At 33.4% G+C, this 20,824-nt stretch overlaps 1 protein-coding gene across 4 annotated transcripts in view; it reads right to left on the bottom strand.

Annotated features, from left to right (window-relative positions):
* Nucleotides 1-1,296: 1,296 nt before the first annotated feature.
* The window catches only part of IFT43 (intraflagellar transport 43), a 95,462-nt gene continuing 75,934 nt past the window's right edge, over nt 1,297-20,824 (bottom strand). For 3 of the 4 annotated variants that reach the window (XM_085810062.1, XM_085810060.1, XM_085810059.1), the window contains exons 8-10: nt 16,188-16,263; nt 6,137-6,196; nt 1,297-2,264 (exon numbers count right to left, since the gene is read on the bottom strand). In XM_085810062.1, coding sequence (XP_085666188.1) covers nt 2,133-2,264; nt 6,137-6,196; nt 16,188-16,263 — 268 coding nt within the window. In that variant the 3' untranslated portion in view covers nt 1,297-2,132. The remainder of the gene's footprint in view (nt 2,265-6,136; nt 6,197-16,187; nt 16,264-20,824) is intronic. The other variant, XM_085810061.1, reaches the window with a different exon arrangement.

Raw genomic sequence — 20,824 nt, forward strand, 5'->3', positions numbered from 1 at the left:
ATGCCAGAGAAAATTTCCTGAAATTTGGAAATATTATTTACTAATGATAAATAAATTTAGAGGGAAGAAGCAACATTAAATGATATGAATAACATAAAAATAAAGATAATTACTTAAAAATTTAATTAGAATAATCAACGATATTTTAGCGAATATAGTTATATATGGTTATCCTAGATGATTAATTACTATTTTTTTTATTTTACTGCAAAATGACAAAATATTTATTAAAAAGAAAAGAAAAAAAAAGATTTTGCGGTAAAATCCTAGTATACGATACGGCCTTCGCATGATTTTGAAAATTGTCGCCAAGAACAAAATGACCCGTTTACTGCTCATCATCATGTCGCCAAATCCCGCTGTACCATACATGGAGATTATTCTGACCAAAGAACGTCTATGTAAAAAGTGGAGGGAAAATTTGCCAAGGGATTTGCCGACGGAACGGCCAGAATTTCCCTCTCCGCGATGTGTACAGGAAATTGAGAAACACGCGTTAAGAAGAAACGTTCTTTGACAAAAAAAGAAAACTATGAAAATCCGTTTTTAAATTATTGCGAAAAATCCAAGATGAAACGTTTTTTCTTGGATTTTTCGCAATAATTTTAAAAACGGACTTTCTTTAGTTCATGCACTGCACATGCGATTCTCGAGGTTACTGGAAACCAAAAGTTGCGGGAAACTTGCTTGCCTTTCTAAAAAGACAATCAAATTGGAGCTGCGAAAATTGGCTCTATGCCAGCTGCCCGAATGACACTCATGTGATACACAACTCGCCAAAAAAGTGATCTCTTCCGACGTCGGCGCAAAACTCGCCTTTTTTGGCGGGATCGTTGTATGAAATTCCCTAACTTTTCCAGATTTTGACTAAAACACTTAAATTCCCTGAATTTCTTGGTCAATTTTCGAATTCCCCGACTTTTTCCGGTTTTTCTGGTAGCGTGGCAACCCTGTTTATTGTACATAAAACGATTTTTCAAAGTTGGAATGACTGTTTTCTCTTTTGCAATACCCGTTTTTAGCTTTTTTCAGATTATCTGAGATTTCTGTTATCCGCGGCGGCCGTGCCACCCAATTCCACTGATAATCGGGAGTGTACTGTACTAACAGAAATGAAATTTATGTCCTCTAGTGCAGAATTCCATAAGATCTTACTTTTACAGTAGACCAGGTTAAGTTTTGCATGTGCGAATGGTATAAAATTGCAATTTTGCACAACATAAATTGTTAGCAGCCATTTAGAGGAAGTGTACAGTAATCAAAATACTGTGACAGTCTTAAAAAACTTATACACAATAACACTGCATCATCTTTTATTAAAAGATAAGACAACTTAAAAAAGGCACTTACATGGTTTATAAATATTTTTTATATACTCACATGCATTGACAGTTTCAAAAACTGAAACAGTGTGTCACATACAGTGTATCACAGAAGAAATTCTTTCAAAAATAAAAATTATCAAAAACTTCACTAAACAAAATTAAGTACTTCTTTAACAATAAGCACACAGTCAACATTTCTATGTGAACTCAACCCAACAATAAGGCACAAGTTATTATTACCTCAGGTATTTATATGTTTGTTCAAACTATTTTTAAAAAATTGTGCTTCTTAAGTAATACAACAGAAAATAATCACAGTTTGCATAAAAAAACAATAATTATACTATACATATAGACTTTGGTGAAAACGATATAATAAATTTATAAAATAAGATGTTTAACAGAAAATAGATACCGAAAGTCCAATTATTTAAAAGCTGCAATTTTAAAATCAAAATGTTATATTCTCTGTTAAAATAACTGAGCAGACATCAGGGAAGAGAGATGAAGTTACTAAAAGAGCAAAATATTCATATAAAGATTTAAAGTATATTCAATAATGGTTTACAAAATAATACAAATTTCAGTGAATTTCACTCGGCATTTATTCTGATGTTAAACATTTTGAACAATGACATAAAAACAAACATGAAATGAAAATTACCAGGAAATGAAAACAAATTCTTAAGACAGAATGAAATGGAAATAAAATTACAGTGAAATGGAAATACAAACTAACAGAAACAATTTTCTCTTTGCATTAGGAACACAATAAGACTTTTCACAGTCCTCTTAGAGCAAACTGTTTCACATTTTTTCAACACTATCTCCAGCTTTATCAGAAACTGACAGTTCATTAAGGTCTTCTGACATTACAGCATTGACTTGAGATGAAACATCAGCAAATAATGTATCCCAATTCCAAGCAACTTCATCCTCCTATATTGTATAATAAAAGATAAGGTTTAATATCTTGATATTTGCTGTAATTCTAAATGCCTAACTAATGTGTTGAAAATTTCTCAACCAGTTCTCAGTAGCAAGTTAGAGAAATGTATAGCATTTTTCAGTGCATAAACAATAAAGTGCATTGGATAGTATACTTAGAAGTGCTAAATAAATAAGTAAATAATAAAGATACAAAAATCTCTAAAAGGTTTCAGATTTTAAATTATGTCCAAAGGGGCTTTTTTTTAACGTTTCGTGTGTTACCTTTATTTATTAAATATCATGTTCTTTGCACTTAAACCATAAAATTTAGTTTAACAGCAATGCCGCAAAATAATTTTAAAAACAGCATGTCTAAAAAATTTTCGATACACAGTTCGCAAGCTGGAGATAAAAAGATTCCTCCCCATTAGAGTGTTGCCATTGCTCGCTTTTAAATCATTGAGTTTATTAATCAATAACTAAAAAAATAAAGAGGAATAAACTAACCTAATGATTTATAAACCTTTCATGGGGATGCAGTAAAATGGACTCCATTAGGAGGAGCATACCTTGAACTGTCATAAAGGAAATACCAAACTTTTGAAAAATTTTATTATTGAATGGAAGTCAAAATTACATATATTCAAAAGCATTCTGTAATATTTGACTGATAATATACTGTTAAATATTGTATAGCATCTAAAATAATCAGATGCACGTAATAAAAAATTTTAATTTACCAGATTTAAGGTCTCCATTGGAAATTTTTCCAGATAAGATTGGCAAATAATTTACAACCTAAAATCATAATTCAGTTTCGCTTGATTTATGCAGATTTTACTGTAATGCATATCAAACTATAATCAGTAAAAAATTATATCAATAAATTATTGACATATCTTAAAACCTAATAAAATAGAACATCATTACAGTTAATACCCATATTGGCAAAATCAGGAACTCAAGCTTTTAATTTCACTTAAGTTATAAATACTACAGGTATTTATACATACCATAAATTTATACAAAAATTTATTTTCAACCTCTCTTAAATATTTCACAGGTTAAATACATTTAATAAAATTTTGTGAAGATTCGAATCAGTATGAAATTTGATTACTTTCAAATTCGATAAATGGGTTCTAGGACTTCATCTCAATACCGGACAGCCATCAAAGAACCCCGTTTAAAGACGTGCAGGTCGGTGAGGTATCCTAATGAAATCCTAGCCCTCACCATAATGCTTCCGCCTCGGAACGCGTGATGTTCGGTGATGTTTTGGGACTGATTGTGTGTTCATTGTTCACCCCATATCCTTATACCCTTGTCATCTGGCTCCAGAGCAAATCTTGACTCATCAGTAAACATGACATTGCCCCAGTTGACACATTCGAATTGACATGTTCCCGGCACCACAGTAATTGTGCCCCTCTTGATTGGACGAATTGAGGAACACAAACTCAAGGTACCCGGATGTACAGTCCACTCATATGTAATCTTCAGCATACAGTAGCTGCAGATATCGCCTTACCAATGGACATTGTAACCATAGATGCCACGTGTGGAGGTAGCTCTGCGATTTCACTTGGCTGCAATAGCAATATATCAATCTTCCGTGGGGGTTGTAACCCTTGAACGAACAGCTACGGGCCTTCAGACAACTGTCTGCATGGTTTGAAATTGTTTCCATAAACATGAAATTACAGAATGATGAATGCCGAAGAAAAGAGCAACATCTGTGATCGATTGCCCTGCTTCAATGTGCCCCACAGCACGCTAGAGCTCAGAATCTTCCATTAGTCTTCTGGAAGTCATAGAAACACGGGTGTCTTGAAAACAAATTGTACTATAGTTTTAAACACCTTCTATCAGCACTTAAAATCAACTTCTGTAAACCTTCATAAAGCTGGCTTCTTATAAGACTGCCTTTTTTTGCATATTTCTTGACATGAAAGCGCAATTGACAACCTAACATATTTGCATACTTCCATCTACCTCTGCAGCGAATTGCATCTTCTTCAATTCTGATTGGCTTCCGGAAATTAGCATTTTCCTCTAAGTGCTTAACTTTTGGAAGCGAGTGTATAAGACTCATGCGATGATTTTGTCTCATATTTGTTTAAAGAAGGCCACTGTACTACAGTCTCACAATATAGGTAACTGATTTCACATTTTTGGTACACATTCTATCTGGGAATAAAAAAAAAAAAAAAAAACTTTTATCACTGTGCCCACTGTGTACTAGCTTTTTGTAACTAGTGACTGTGCATTCTTAGTGAAATTAACTGATGTATAGCTACTTTCTTTATATGGCAATCGCATGATTTTTTAACAGCAATTTATAAGGTCATTCTAAAAAATAAAAAATATCAATAAATAATATAAGCAATAAAATTGTGCGTACATTTTCTATTCTTATATCAGTTTACCAATTCACATAATTTAACGTACTTATGGAATCAGCAGATTCATCAAGGCATCTAAAGGCACCTCTTCTTTTCGGAAGGCATGCACACAATTTATTCATTTCATTGCTTTTATTATTGCTATTATTACCTATTAACTTTATTATCTTTATACATGCCTATAGATATTTTAATTTGCTTATGTTACTGAAAGTCTGTTTTTTTTTTTTCCCACTTGTATGTGCAAAGTTCTATGCTTGTTCTACTATGACAGCCAGGGGTCAATTTCTAAAAATAGAAGTGCTGGAGAATCTACATAATGCCATCAGGAACGGGAACAACAATAAACAAACAAAAAATGGATACAGGAATAAATATTGAACAATTAAATGAATATAAAGAGATAAGAATAACTTGGGTAAGTGCTTGTCTAATTATAATGTTATGCTGCTAAATGCATTCGCTTGCCAGAGGCCTTTATTAAGGATTCTATTGAATGACAGCTAAACAAGCCCCATATCACTATAAAGCTACCACAACGGCTTCTGAAGACATGTACGATCCACACAATCATGGGGGTTTTCTCCACACATAAATCTTCTCATCTGCCCAAAATAGTAAAAACATAGCTGCTCAGACCACATTACTTGTTTCCAATCATCATGTGTTCATTGATTAAATTTCTAAGCCCAAGTAACCTGCATAGTTGTATTGTGCACTAACCAGGGAATTATGAGTGAGTAGCAAATGTTCTACAATCTTCAAGCTGACGTTTGTTAAGGACTTCATCATTAAATTTGAATTTGCATGAGGCCTCTGTGGAAATTATTTTGTTCTGAATTTTGATAGAATCTCCACTGGCAGCTAGAAAGATGGATGTTTTGATGCTTCGCACACTATTTGATTAGGAACACTTCGCTTCCTATTTGAAAGATTTCGATTGCGAAAGCACATAGATTTGCTTGTCAACTGAACCACCGTGTTTTGATTAATGATCTGTAAATATTGTACATATTAAAAGTTACATTTTTATAGTGATTGATGTTGATTTATAGCAATCTTAGAATATTTTGAAACAACCTCTGAAATATTATGACCCATGGCATGAGTTTTACCTATTAGACTGTATTAAAACTCACAAATGAAATATAAAAACTTTCAGAAGTTTCTCTAAATGTCTAGTACTTTACATATGCAATAGTGGATTAGCCAACAATGTATACAGGTAATAAGTAATCCTATGTATTCTGCATACATTCAACAATACTAGCTTTTAATTCACTTTAATGTATAGATTGTTTTACTCGCAAAGCAATCATTAAACTCAATATAAAAGTAATTTACATAACAAGTTTAATAAATATGTAATCCTTTTTTACATAAAATTTCACATATCAAATAAAAATACTGTATTTTCATTTCAGAAATTATATCTTCTTTATTAATGTAATTTATCATATTTAGAACATAACTTACTTTTTTAACTATATTTTCAGGTAGCAAGCGCTTAGTTAAAAGAGTCAAATCAATCCCATCCTGTAAAAATAATGTTTCAGTAAAAGTTTATATATGAGATGAATTTTATTTCTAATTAGTTTATTTTTAATTATTATTGTTTAATTTATTAATTATTATATTTATTAATTATTATTGTTTAACAACTTTCAAAAGTACGATATAAACTGCAAAACATTGTTACATTTGTTTTCACTAGCATAATATCTCATAAACCTGGTAGGGATTATTTAGTTGCAGGCAAAGCCACAAGGGCCATCATCTTAAGCAACATCCCAATTTTGACTGAAAGGATTTTCAATAATATAAAGTCTATAAAAACTAGCCTACAATCATACATAATTTTATTACTAAGCATATTTATGTATAGACGGAACAATAGCATGTCACTGAATGTTTAGATAAAATTATCTGATTATGGCAGAGCATATCAATAATGAGAAGAATCAAGCAAACTGATTTGTATTCACAATATGCATGGGGAAAACCATGAAGATACCTATTCAGCCAACTCATTCACTGGTATTTAAACTCAGATAAAAACATCAATACTCAGGTATTTTACCCCACCTGGCCACTGGAAGGCCAAATGAATGTATTCCGTGAAGTTGAGCATATATCATATGTATGCCATGAAGGAATGTCATGAAGAGTAAAAAATTCTACAATTAATTACAATCAACATTCACTTATTTTCAGTAATTTTATACACTGACATTACACCACACGAGGAAAAAAACACACTTTAAATTCATATAATAATTATTAGTCTTTAACTTCCAATCAAAAAACATACAATTTTGAAATGCTGAATATCCAAGAAATGTTCATATATTTTCTTTGAAATAGACCCTGACATGAATGCAACAGTGTAAGCAGACAACAGCACAAATAAAAATGTAAGTCAGAAGAATACTTCTACATTTAAAAGTTCATGGAAAATATTTATTGGGCAGTTTTATTTGAAATGTGAAAATTTAATATTCAGTCAGCTTTAAAGTAACATTATGCAAATAGTGCTAGAACATTTATTCTGGTACTCCTGACTATACTCTGAAATTACCTCTTACAGGATCTCTCATAAACTAGTGGTTGTGCCATTTTAACTTGAATTTTATGAATATGTAGACCAAAAGAACTATCTTGATAAAAAGAGCAGCCAGGACATAAAGGGTAAGTTAACTGACATGACAACAATTAGCAGCCATCTTGCAAATGCCATCTACCGTCTATTCCTACAGTTATTTTCTTCTGACTCTTTTGACTAAATAAGTACCTGCACATAGTATGTAGCACTGGCAGTGGACCTAAAGGCACAAATTCATGGCAGACAATGCTAACATTGGTCAAGAAAACTATCACTATGATCTTAACTTCTGATTCGTTGGCTCTCGCTCTTTTTGACAGCTGTTGGTATGTGAAATTTCAAAAATTTTGAAGTCTGAGCTTATATCTTTAGATCACAAGCAAGAACCAAAACTCCCCTACTCTAATGTCTCAAAATGAGACATCACGGTGAATGGTCGGTCAAATTATACTTTAAAACCAGTGCACTACAGCTTATGATATCTGAGGTTCATATCTTTTATACAGAGTACAATAACACTCTCTGACAGCCTCATTCAACTACTGCAACCACATTTTTTGTGCAACCACATTTCTAACAACACATTTTTTGCGTAAATCTGCAAAAGACAGGAAGGAGAAAAAAACAGAATTTTCCCTAGGCTTTAATCTTCTTTTCACATTAGAGTCAGAAAATTTTCATAAACCATATTTTATGAATATACCATAAGAGCAGCATTAATACTCAAAATATTTTTACATCTTTTTCAGGAATATTTTTATTTGCTTTATTAATCTTCAGTTGATGTGCTTAACTGCAAGCATATTTTTTTTTACCCTGAAGGAAATTCAGGAAAGTTTTGTTATGTGCATATTTGTTCATAATGGATTGACTGTGCACAGAGCCGATGATAGCTTGACGAAAGTTGTTTTTCCAAAAACAATTTACATTTCTGGAACTCTTGACACAAAAGTACTCACACAACTCTTCTCAGTATGGTACAACACAATAAGTAGTTATCACTTCAAACTACTAAGAACATTGAACACAAAGCCTCAAATGCGTAAGTTTGCATCGTGATCTCTTAGTACCAAACTGATGCTCTGTCCAGTCTTGCTCGAAGGCATACGCATACACAATTCAGTAGTACAGGCCTGGATACAGTAACTTATAACATATAAACTGGGCCAATTACAAAGGGTTCAGAACAAAATTTTGCAAAATGGCTGCTAAGTTTGGCAACAAAGATAAATCACAAACTGGTGTTATCTTGTCAATTGTTAAATGAACTTACCCATGTAACCTTATTTTTCTGGTGATGCTTCACATCCTGAGACCTCTTATGTTACAGTATAGAAGAAATTCTATGATTTACATACAATTTCCCTAAAATTAATAACATATATACAAAATTTGGAACATTGCACCTTCCCAAGGAATGCATGTCTGAAGGAAAGCAATCTCTGTACAGGAAGCCATATATAAAATTAAGGAAAATCAATAACTGAACACTAAATGCATACTAAAACATTAATTTTAATAAATAATGTACAATAAATGAAATACCAAATCAATGAATGAATGCATACATTTATAAATTTATATACATAGGACAATGGTCTTAGTATTTTGTTTACATTATGTTCATTATAGGGTCAACATACTATGCCCACAGTAAGGGGCTAGTTTGTCATGATGAATGATTTTAGGCTTAGAATTTGATGACTAACATATCGAAACTACAGTGGCATTCAGCCTGCTTAGAACTATGTAAGGACCATTCTAGAGTGACTGTAGGTTAATAGAAAGCCCTTTCCATTCAATCTGATTTCATAACCACACCTTGTCACCTTCATTGAATTGACATTCTGTAGCTTTCATATTGTATTGGGTCTTCATCTTCTCTGCCACCACTCCTGAGCAAAAGTGTGTATCAAACTTCAAACCATGCCTGGAATTCCTGAATGTGCATCTGGAGGACCAAACAACAGATTACAAGGCAAATGAAAGTATTAAAGTAACAACTGGATCTGGCATCTGGGATGGGGAATAGCTGGTGGTCCCATGGATAGCACCAGTAAGAATGGGCCAGTAAACAACGAAGGCAACTTCCGGTCCAAGTCTTGGTGGTTTCTCGAAATTATCAATGAGAAGTTATAAAGGAAGGTTTTATTAAATCTTTTTGCCCTGCTGTCTGATGTGGATGTAAAGGTGTCATTTGGGTTTTGTCTATGCTGAGTAGCTTACATAATTCTCTGATTACAGACTAGACTAAATTCCCTCCTTTTTAACTGAAAAAGCACTCCAAACCTTGAAATCTAATGCTGTATTATTACCCCTGTTACAGTGACAGCCTCTTGAGCAGTGCTAGAATACGGTTTAGACCACTTTGTAAAGCAATCAGTGACAATGAGGATATATTTGTTGTTATCAGCAGATCATCCCAGATGTCCCAGAATGTTGAAAGCAATGCATTCAAAAAATATGCTCCTACATTCTAATGTTTTAGCTTTTTTCAGTCCTTTCTGACCTGTAAAGGCATCACAAGATTAGCTCCACTTTTGCATGTCAGTCCTCACATTATTGCAGTAGAAGTACTCTCAAAATCTATGACAAGCTTTCATACCTATGAAGTGGTCTCCTGTCGGACAGCTGCATAGTTCTTTAAATAATCCAGATTATGTGATCTTGGAGGTATGACCTGCCATCGGAATGCCTTTTCATCATTCAATGTTAGGCTTTTTGACGACATTGTGATTGATGGACTGCTGGTTTGTTTAATGCAGGTCTCAGGAATACATGCTGCAAACACTTCACCGTAGCATTTACACTAGCAAATCTCACCAAGATGTCTGTCCTTGACATGTAAATGAGTGCTGAGGCTACTAGTATTCTTTTAGGCTGTTACAGGCCTTAGAATATTTCATTATGCCATACCAGAAACTTCTGTTTTCAGCTATGGGTCCAGGTAGTAAAAATTCTATTCTTGCTGGCATTGTGATATTATCCCAAGCAATTATTTGGTGGGCAGACTTAACCTTATCTTTAATTCTGAATAGGGTTATGTCCTCAATGGCAGAATGCAGCTCATTATTTTCGAAGTCCAAGAAAAAATTGCATTTCCTTAGAAAGTCTAATCCGAGTATGCAAGGGTCTGTAATATCTGCTACATATGTCTTGGTATGGTAGATGGCACATCTGAATGTGATATGAACGTTTAATTTTCCACCAATGTTGATTTTACCCCTAGATACAGTCTGGAAGGTAATGCAGGGCAGTGTCCATATGAGTTTATCTTTCAGTTGTTGAGAAAGTCTTTTTGTATTATGCTAACAATGGTTCCTGTATCGATAGTCATACTGCAAGGATCACCACTGATACACACTGACAAATGAATTAGAAACCCAAGATCAGTACTTTTTGAACCACCTTTTGCACACATACCTGCTCCGATTCCTTTGAGCATCAAGTCTACATGCTTCTGGAGTGCATTAATATCTACAGAATACCATGCATTGGCTATGCAGCTTTTTAAATGTTGTAAATTAGATGGAACAGAAGAGCACTGTCGGATGTGTCTTTCCACCATATCCCACATGTTTTCCATGGCATTAAGATCCAGACTATGCAGTGGCTAGGGAATGTGCTCTAAGTCAGACTGATGTTCAGCAAACTAATTTTGAACACTTCTGGCACAATGTATAGTTTCATTATTATCAATGAAGTATCCATTGCCACCAGGGTGCATTTGATCTGCCAGTATGTCTAGGTATCTCATAGCAGTTCACCCTCGAGGAACATAACACCACCACTTCCATGCCACCAGAACATGCCCCATATCATGCCACTTCCCCCCACACCCTTGCACAGTGGGAGTAAAGCAAGATGGATTCAAGGCTTCATAGGATTCTCGCCAAATTCGATGTCATCCTTCAGTGCAAAATAAGGTGTAGCGTGATTCATCCGACCACATTACCCGCTTGCAATCCTCAGATGTCCTGTGTCGTCTTTCCCGACACCACTGCAAAAGAGTTCTTGCATGTTGGGTAGAAATGAGTGGTTTTATTGCAGGCACCCGACTATGCATTTCTATCCTCTGAAATTTGTTGGGAAGAGCTTTGGTTGAGAATCTGTGTCAGTTGAAGCACAGTAGAGTCCCTGTTCTGGCATACAATTCGTCAGAGACGCCACCAACCACTCTGGTGGAAAACTGTGCTTGAACTGCAGTTACATCTTCTAGACAAGGACTGTGTATTCAGATTCCAACTTTTGAAAACCTTTGAGATGCCTGCTTTTGAGCACCCAGTGAGATTTGCTGTCTTCGAAATTGATGCCCCTGCTAAATGGGCACCAACAATAAGCCCTTTTCCAAATGGTAAAAGATCTGTTGTTTTTCCCATTTTATGTCATTCATCATGAAAATCAGTCTTACACCTTACTTATACAGTCAAATACTGAAAATCCGCCGACCTGAAATCCGCCAAATCCTGAAATCTGAGTTGCCTCTCAGAATATAAACCTTCAGTTTATAAGTCCAGGAAACCGCAACATTGAGTATGAAATATCGAAGAAAAAAATACTTACCTAATAAATGACGTCATAATTACCGAATAATAATGAGTCAAAACAGAAATACAAAATTATTGATATAAAAAAGTTTAAAAATAAAATAAATAAGTTTTTCCCCCCTCTAATCTGCATTGAGGTAAAAAAGCAGATGATTCACTCAACTCTGTTCAAGTTCATGATTAACGTTGTTGTATTTTCTGAGCTTTGTTATTTCATTTCATGAGACTGTTTAATGCTGCCTTTTTTTAATCCGGATATTTTGTGGATAAATTAAGAATATTTTTAATTTCAGCCCTTTTTAATATGATGACAGATAATAAACGCACTCACGATTTTACTGCTTGCAACGTTGAAAAATGTAAACACGTTGCTTGACGGTAACGCAAAAAGTGCAAATTCTGCAAACGCATTGGCTAAACGCCCACAGCAATTTGCTCCCCCCTACGTACGTCATCCAAATGAAGACACTAGAAGTATAGCAGCCATTTTTCAACAAGTTTTAAGAGGGACAGCTTTGCATCGCCAAAGGTCAGTTTTTGTTTCTTTTGTTACAACTTTTTCTTGGTCTTAGCAAGACCCACTGAGTTTGTTCTCTTCTTAATTTTTGTTTTATTTTATATTAATTACAGGTTTTCATTACAGTTTTCTAAAATCTATTATTTAAAAATTAAATTGTTAATCTTTAAGCTTGCAGGCCCAGCCCGTATGTTTTTGTATTTTTAGGACTAATAGCTCATCGCTATTTATTTTCGTTTTTGATTTTAATTTTAATTTTAGTCTAGATTTAGGAAGTTTAGGTTTTGATTAACATATTTTAACACCTTAATGTGTCATTCTGTGCGGACGCGTCAGGAAATTGGAACAGAGAATTGAGACTATTAAAATTTCCAAGACACTTTGTCTAAATTTTAAAAAAATTTTTAGCGAAAAAGTTTCAATTGTCTGTTTCGGCGAAACGCGTAATGGGGTTAGCTTGATTCGACGTTCAAATAAATGAAATTTCCCTTGAAAAGCCTGTTTGGAAGTCGAATTGGGCTAATTTACCATTTTCCGCTTACTTTTAAACTTTTTCTGTTTTTTAATTTTATTTTAGTTTTATTAATGTTTTACATGTCTAATGATTTGATTTTCTAGTGTATTAATTTTTTGAAAACGTGTTAAACCTTTTGGAGCAGCAGCTCTTGGTAACTTTTAGGCGAGCTTACTACAATTTTTATATTTTACTTATTTTGCAGCATATTGCGCAAGATGTTTTCTAGACCAAAATTGGTTTTTTTAAAAATTGTTATTACTGCTTTGCTTGATAAATTAATAATTTCATTAAATGTATCTAATACGCCTTATTTATTTTGCACTTTTAGTCAGAATATTATGCCTTATCTTTTCTGTCCTGTACTCTGCAAAATCCTAAAATCCGCACAACCTCTAGTCCCAAGCTTTGCAGATTTTTGGAATTCTACTGTACTAGCATTCTAACCACGTGTAAACCACTTCATAAAAACAATTTACATATTTCATACTTAACAGGCATTCAAATGAAAACCTCAAAAGATTTTTAATTCATTGGCCAGTATGTATGGTGAGGAGTCTATTACTGACACCACTGATTGCAGAAATCTGAAGTACTTTAAAATGGGGTTCCCATTTGGCAACCTCAAACCTGCAAGATGGCTACTAATTAGTTTCCCTTCTCCTTAGTGGGTATGCTTTTAATTTCTGTGTCCTCGGTTGTTCTGCAGTTCCTTTGTATGTGGCCTTCATCACCACAGTTCCAGCACTTTAGGGCCAGTTTCTTCTCTCTCTTTTTCCGACTCAAGGCAATGACTTGTCTGCTTAAATCACCTAAACGAGCAGTCACATGATCCACTGGTTCCTGGACTTGAGCACCAGCCTCTGCGAGATTTTCACTTGATTTTTCCACTGGACACAGTCTCGAGGGTAATGCTGGCAGTGTCCAAATGTGCTTGAGGGTAATGCAGGGTGGTATCCAAACTTCCATTCATTGGGCCAGATCTTTATGGATGATGGTAACATCGTCTTCTGTATGTGCCATGATGTACTCCATTTATATGTGCCATGATGAGTCCATTACTCCCCCACTCCCGCCAGATATCTGACGCACTTTAAAATAGGGCTTTTGATTGTATGGTAATCTTTGATCCCTGTGATGGCCACTAATTTGTTTCCAGTTTCCTTGTAGGGAAATGATCTTAGCTTCTGTGTGTTGGGGTTTTCTGCAGTTCCTTTGTACATGGCCTTCACCACTGCAGTTCCAAAACTTTAGGATTGGTTTCTTTCCACTCATATTCCACCTGAAAGCATTGATTTGCCTGCTTAAATCATCTAGGCAAACAGTCATTTGAATCAAATTGATCCACTGACTCCTGGACATGAGCAGCTCTGATTGGGTGGCAGAATCTAATGGCTGCTTGCTGGGCTGCCTTGACTTTCATGGCAAACACTGAAGCACTCTTTATATCCTTCATATCCACTATACACAAGTATATTGTATCTCAGGATCCCAGATTCCATCAAAGCAACACTGGATGCAAGGATTTCCCTTGTTTCAGTCAGGCAGTCTTGGAATGTAACTAACACAACCTTTCAACATCTACGGCGAGTTCCAAGCATGTTTCCATGGGCCTTTGTTAATAAAATTTTAACTGAAGCTGGCAACAATCTTTTAAACACTTCTCGCCGCCAATGCACTGCTGGAAAATGCAGGACAGAGCTTTAAAATCTAGCTTTTGATTTAAAGGCACAGTTTGAAGGATATTCACTGCATCTGCTCTCAGAAAAGCAGCAAGATGGCAGACCTTTATTTCATAATTCCATCCATCTGCATCTGCTACTATAGAGAACTGAGTCGTATACTTGGCAGGAAGTCTTCCGAATATATATGGATGGTTTTAGATGGGGTTGAGAAAACATATGTAGGAATTTAAAGCTGCCAGAATCGTTTCCAGCTGTTGCTAAGAATTTCTTCAAGCTGTCAACATCCTTGGCTATAGCACAAACTCGTTTTTCAATTTGTTCGATAGCAGAAACAATTATTTCTTTGATTTTTTTAACTTTCTTTTCAACCATGCCTATTCTGCTTTCCAAAGCCTGGAATTTGTTTTCTATTATGGCAGTACATTTTCTCTGCATTTCCTGTTGATCTGCTTCAATCTTTATAACTGACTTTACGGTCACTTCCATCTGCTGTCAGCTCATTTTCTTATCTTCTTTAACAAAACCGATGGCCCTTCCATCTTTTCTTGGCCTGGGTTTATCTCTTCTTTGAATGCAGCAAAGTCGCTCTACATTACTCGTCACTGGCATTTAAACACCAAAAATTGTTATGTACATATAAGTTTATAACGAATTGAATGCACAGTGAACTGATGGTAGCTTGATGAAATTTATTTTTTCAAATATACTTTACAATTCTGAACTCTTCAGACAAAAGTACTCATGAAGCACTTTTCAACAGTCTCACTTCAACCTACTAAGAATGTTAAACACAAGAGAACACAAATAGTGTCCAATGAGTAAGCCTGCAAAATGATCCCTTAATAATCTGAGCTATACTCCGAACTCATCAAAACAGATGCTCTGTTCAGTCTAGCACAGTTTTTCCCCAGCTGCCGAAAAATTTTCAGTACCTTTGATTTCTCAAAATTGCTGGAAGGCATACATTTACATACGGCTGGATACAGTTATATAGATATTGGACCAGTTACAGTTACACGGGGACTGGACCAAAATGTTGCAAATTGGTATCTAAGTTTAGCAATTTTTGGAAATTTCTCAAGAACATTTACTTCAATGTTAAATGCAAATCCTGCAAATTTCAAATATCAAGAGGCCACAGGCAATTTTTTCCTCCTAAAAAGAAAGATGTATGTCTAATCACTTTCAATATTGACATACTTTTATTTAAAATTTATGACAATTTGAGATTGCTTTATTGTCTAACTTAAAATTTTACATTTACAATTACATACATGATTTTTTGCCCTTAAAGAAGATAGAACAACGTGAGTTTGCTCTAGAAATCAGCAGAGTATGTCAATCTATATTTTTGCCTAGATTTGAAATCAAAAGAATTGTTTTATATGTTATAATTCATAATATCATATAAAGTCAATAAAATAAAAAAAAATATTATAAAAAAGAATTGTTTCATATATAAAAAAAAAGAGTCATAAAAAGTCACAATTTGTTTTTGATTAATAAATGTACAGGGGTTTCATAGTACCTCAACTGCTTTATTTCTTCCCTTCAGTCCTTCATAAAGATTGGTATTAATTTTTTTTAAATACAAATTATTTTAAATGAAAAATGCTATTTAAATACATAATTAATCAAAAAAAAAAAAAAAAAAGAACTTACTAAAGATTGAAAAGCAGAATGTTTGGAGAGATCACTATCAAGTTCTTGATAAGTAGCAATTCTACTAACAGCCAAACTAAGAAAAAATTAGAAAATATTACACCATCTTAACAGTATACAGTATGGAAAGTTTATTATATAACAGATTTAGATTTATGATGAAAATATATAAAAAGGAAATATACTTTTCAATAATGAATTAACTTTAAATACTAACCATTTAACACCTGAAGGATTAGTTACTAATTCTTAAATGCAAATAGGACAAAAGTACTTAAATGTAAATAGAAAGAGAGAGAGAGAGAGAGAAAAAAAAAAAAAAGAAAAAAAAGAAAAAAAAGAAAAAAAAAACCACTTTTATTATTTGTATGTTTTGATTGAAAAATAATGCTTTAATCAGTTTTTCATACAAATGCTACGAGCAATGGTGGTAGATTTTGCTTTCAATAAGAAAGAAACTCTTTGGTGTTGGCCTGCTTTTGCCAATTAAAAATTTTTTAGTGTGTCATTACTAATATTTGATCTAAATTTAGTCCTTGTTTTAGTAACAACACTGAAAATCCTCTCACATTGTCAGGATGGCCAACAGTCTTCTAGATAGTTCACTGTAATTTACAACTCTATCAACACATTTCAGTTATCCAATTAAATTCTATCGGGTGTCAATTCTTGCTGCTTTTATAACTTTATTCAAAGTTTATATAAGTAGGTACTTGATAACTTTCAACAGAGCCTTTATCTTAACTCTAGAAGCATTTACTTCTCCAAAAATGTAAGAAGTGTTTTCCATTAGCCAAGGATTCTAGACAAACATTTCTCTGCAGATAACCAGCATTTACATACATGTTCAAAAATTTTCCTTATTTCAGTATTATGTAGCTGTTAGATTTGTTTCAATTTTTCCTTCCTTAGAATTCTTTTCCAGATAATAATAAATATCAGCAATGCATTCATCCACACTTACTGACAAAGATGCTGTCCATTTTTAGTTGCTAAATTTAACAGGTGACAGGTGCAGCTCATAATTTGCAAATATGAATTTTCTTTCATTCAGATTTCAGCAACTTCAGTCTTCAAGCCTATCATTATTGGTGTGTTGTCAACATTTGGTGCTGGCAACACACCAGTAACTGGCAAATGCTAATCCAGAGGAACTGCATTTCTTTTAAAGGTTTTAATAATTAGCTGTGCTGAATTAAAGCCAGTCAAATCTCCTTCTAAAGTGGGGACAGAAAGTGCATTGCACTACATTTTAAGATTCTGGATTAAAGAAAGACACAACAATCAAATATAGTTTTGCTTCAGTATTGTTGCTTCTATTGTAGAGAGGCAGAATGGAACTATGTTAATTAATAACTGAAGATTAATTTTGCATACCATTTCTTTAACAACTACATCTGTTTTTGTATTTGCACTTGAGTATTTTTTAGCAATTTCGTTATGGAAACATTTTTCTAAATAAAGCTGCAGCATGATCCAATACATTCAGTGGCAAGTTGTGCTCTGGTAAGAACGTGGAGAACAGGCATGCTGTATTAATAACTTTTTGGTCCTTTGTTCTCACGAAAAATTAAACTTTTTTTTTCAATAAAACTCATTCGTCCTTGTGTTTTTGTGTACACACCTCTTTAACAATATTGAACCTTCCAATATGCAAAATTAACAAAACAAAAAAAATCGCATTTCCTTGAAGAAATAATACAAAGAAAATCATCTGTGTATGATTTCTGAAAAGTACACCAGTATTTTACCTTTTTGGAAGACTTCACAAAGACAAAAAGATTCAAATTTCTTAAATTTTTTCTTGAAAGCACGTGAAACTCATAACGCTCAGTGGCAAGATGAATGAAACAACCTAGATATTGCTTTATGCTTATTCGCTAATGTATGTCAGATGCCTCACAGTAATACTTGATGCTTATTGTGGAACATAATATTTTCAGAAACACACTTTCACACACAAAGCAGAAGCATGCCATAATGTCTCACTGCTGAAATCATTTTGGTGCTTTTTTATATGTAATCTAGATAAAACCAAGCACTTTCAGTTGTCAAGAATCACTTTTTGTGATGGAAATAATGAAGTATTAAGCCAAGCTACAAAAAAATCGTGAGAAATTTTAAGAGTAAGAGAAAGTCAGGAGAACTATGCTGCAAATTGGATTGGTGTATGGTTGGAAATCAGAAGTCTCCCTTCTAAATTGGAACAGTTGGAAGCTCTGTTATAGAAATTATTTACTTGAATACAATCAAATTATTGTTAAACAATCAAATGAGAGTTAAAACATACATATCTTAATAATGACTTTTAGTAATGTTAAATAACATTCAAAATAACGAAAAGAAAAAAGTAAACATAGTATAATAAGTTAGCAGACACAAAGATGTATTTATGCATTGAAAAGTATTTGCACAATAATGTTAATACAGTGCACATGGAAAATCCAAGAAGGAAACTGCTAAATGCATATTTGTGCTTTGCATCTCAAAATGTCCTTTTTTATCTTTACTTTTCATCTCAAATGATAACACACTTTATCTATAGGCAAAAATACATCAGAGAAAGTGAAAATGAAGGTATGATTATGCAAATATAATCAGGGAAAATATTTTCTAAAAGCCAGTGACAAAATATCATCTGTCCAGTATTTTACTTGAGATACCAGTGATTGAAATAAAAACAAAAATACATGATGTTTATGCTTGATTTAGTCTGAAACGCATACATACTAGAGAAAAGAAGATTGTTACAAAAAATTACTATAAATTAAGGCACATAATACATGCTGAAATTCATTTGCAATTTTGTAATCTGTGCTAAGATATTCACAAAGAATTAAATAACAGCTACATATTACTATTACCACACAACTTTCAGGAAATAGCTATTTTATTTTTTAAATATGAAGCTAATTGTATTTATGCCAAATTATCAATGAACTTATATTACAGCTTGTAGTGTAGTGATCTTTATTGGGCACAGAAAATATGGCAAAATTAACATTCAGATTTGGAGTAAACTTTTAGTCTAATTATTAATGTACTTGCTCATGAAGCAAAAGATCTATGGTTTGATGTTCACCATAGATATGGTCATAGAAATTATTGCACTTTCAGTGATAGATGATCATTGTAATCAACCATGAAAACATTTATTGTAGATTGGGTTAAAATCCTACAGTACTTTTAAACTTTAATTTTTATCAATTTCATTAAAATGATGGCATATGTGTACTACTGAAGTTCACTTTTAAAAAAAATTTCAACCAGGTAAGGGTAAGAAACCTATTCGAAGATTTCACACTTTTAGATTATATGTGCACAGTGAAACCAACAGTCAGTTCTGATGACAAAAACTCAATACTGAGTTTTATACAATCTTCAGAAAGTCACTTTTTATTGTTTTACTGCACTAGATATCAAACTACTTGATCAGAAAGTTGCAGAAGTTGCATCAGCATTGCATGGACAAGTAGTGACTTAGCATAAACATATTAGCAAAAATTTGTTAACAGAAGCAGGATTAAATATGTAAGCCTGAGTACTGAAAGTGATGTTGATTAAGTGAAAGATGAACCGAGATAAGAGTGGAGCTGTATTGTAAATAACAAATTTCATTTACTTTACGAATGCCAAATATTAGCACTCAAGCCATTAGCTCACAGACTTTCCAGTAGTTTTTAAATATGTCCTCACACTAAGAAAGTGCAACACAATTACTTAAATGTTAAAAAAAAAAAAAAAAAAAAACATAGGCTGATTGGATCTACACAAAATGCAGTTTGGGGAATCCACCAATCCAATTCTGTAGAGGTGGTCTTGCAAACAATCATGTTCGGTCATATGTCTAAACAGAGCTACTGCTGTCTTTCTTGGAAAACTGGGAATGAAAGTTGTCTCTTCCCACAGAATCCTCCAACTATTATCCATAGCATGTTGAATCATATCCTGTTTAAGAATTTTCTTAAGATTTAAGTTAACAAGGGGTATAACGTAGCAGGCCTCCTCGTGGTGCACCCTGGATAACGCAAAATTTGCTACAGCTTTGCCACTCCCTTTTGTAAATAACAAACAGTCAAAAATGAATTAACATTGCTTATTCTGAGAAAGATGAAAGTAATCAAACAGTAATATGGATCAGAGCAAAAAAATTAAATAGTAGAACAGGTTAGACTCCCAGCGTATTTTTCTCAGATTCAGAATTTTGTAATCTCAAAAGTGTGAGGGGATTTGAGTCAGCAGTGAAATTCAAAAGTAGAAATTTAGTTCAAAGTTGCAATGGTAGGAAATCTGGAGGTGAAAACTTGAGTTTTTGTTGGCATAACTATTGAAATGATAAGCATGAGTAGTAAGAAAGCGGCAAACTTTTTAAACAATTTTATTAATGAGAGAGCTGAGTAAAACAAAGTATAACAAGTTTTTCTTTAAAAATAAACTTTAATATTTATTTTTTATTTAAAGCTCTTTTGATGTTACCACTTGGGGAAAAAGAAAATATGCAACATGAAAAGTTAGCTAGATAATGATTCAGTATTGTAAATGATATTACCAACCCTCTTTCCAGTGATAATGTTGCACTACAGACTTTTAGATATGCAGAAAATCCCACTTTTCAACCGGTTCTTGTGTTTCTAGGG

The sequence above is a fragment of the Stegodyphus dumicola genome, chromosome X2 (assembly GCF_044657685.1).
Source record: "Stegodyphus dumicola isolate Sdum_Otavi_A_Nest chromosome X2, ASM4465768v1".
Taxonomy (NCBI): Eukaryota; Metazoa; Arthropoda; class Arachnida; order Araneae; family Eresidae; genus Stegodyphus; species Stegodyphus dumicola.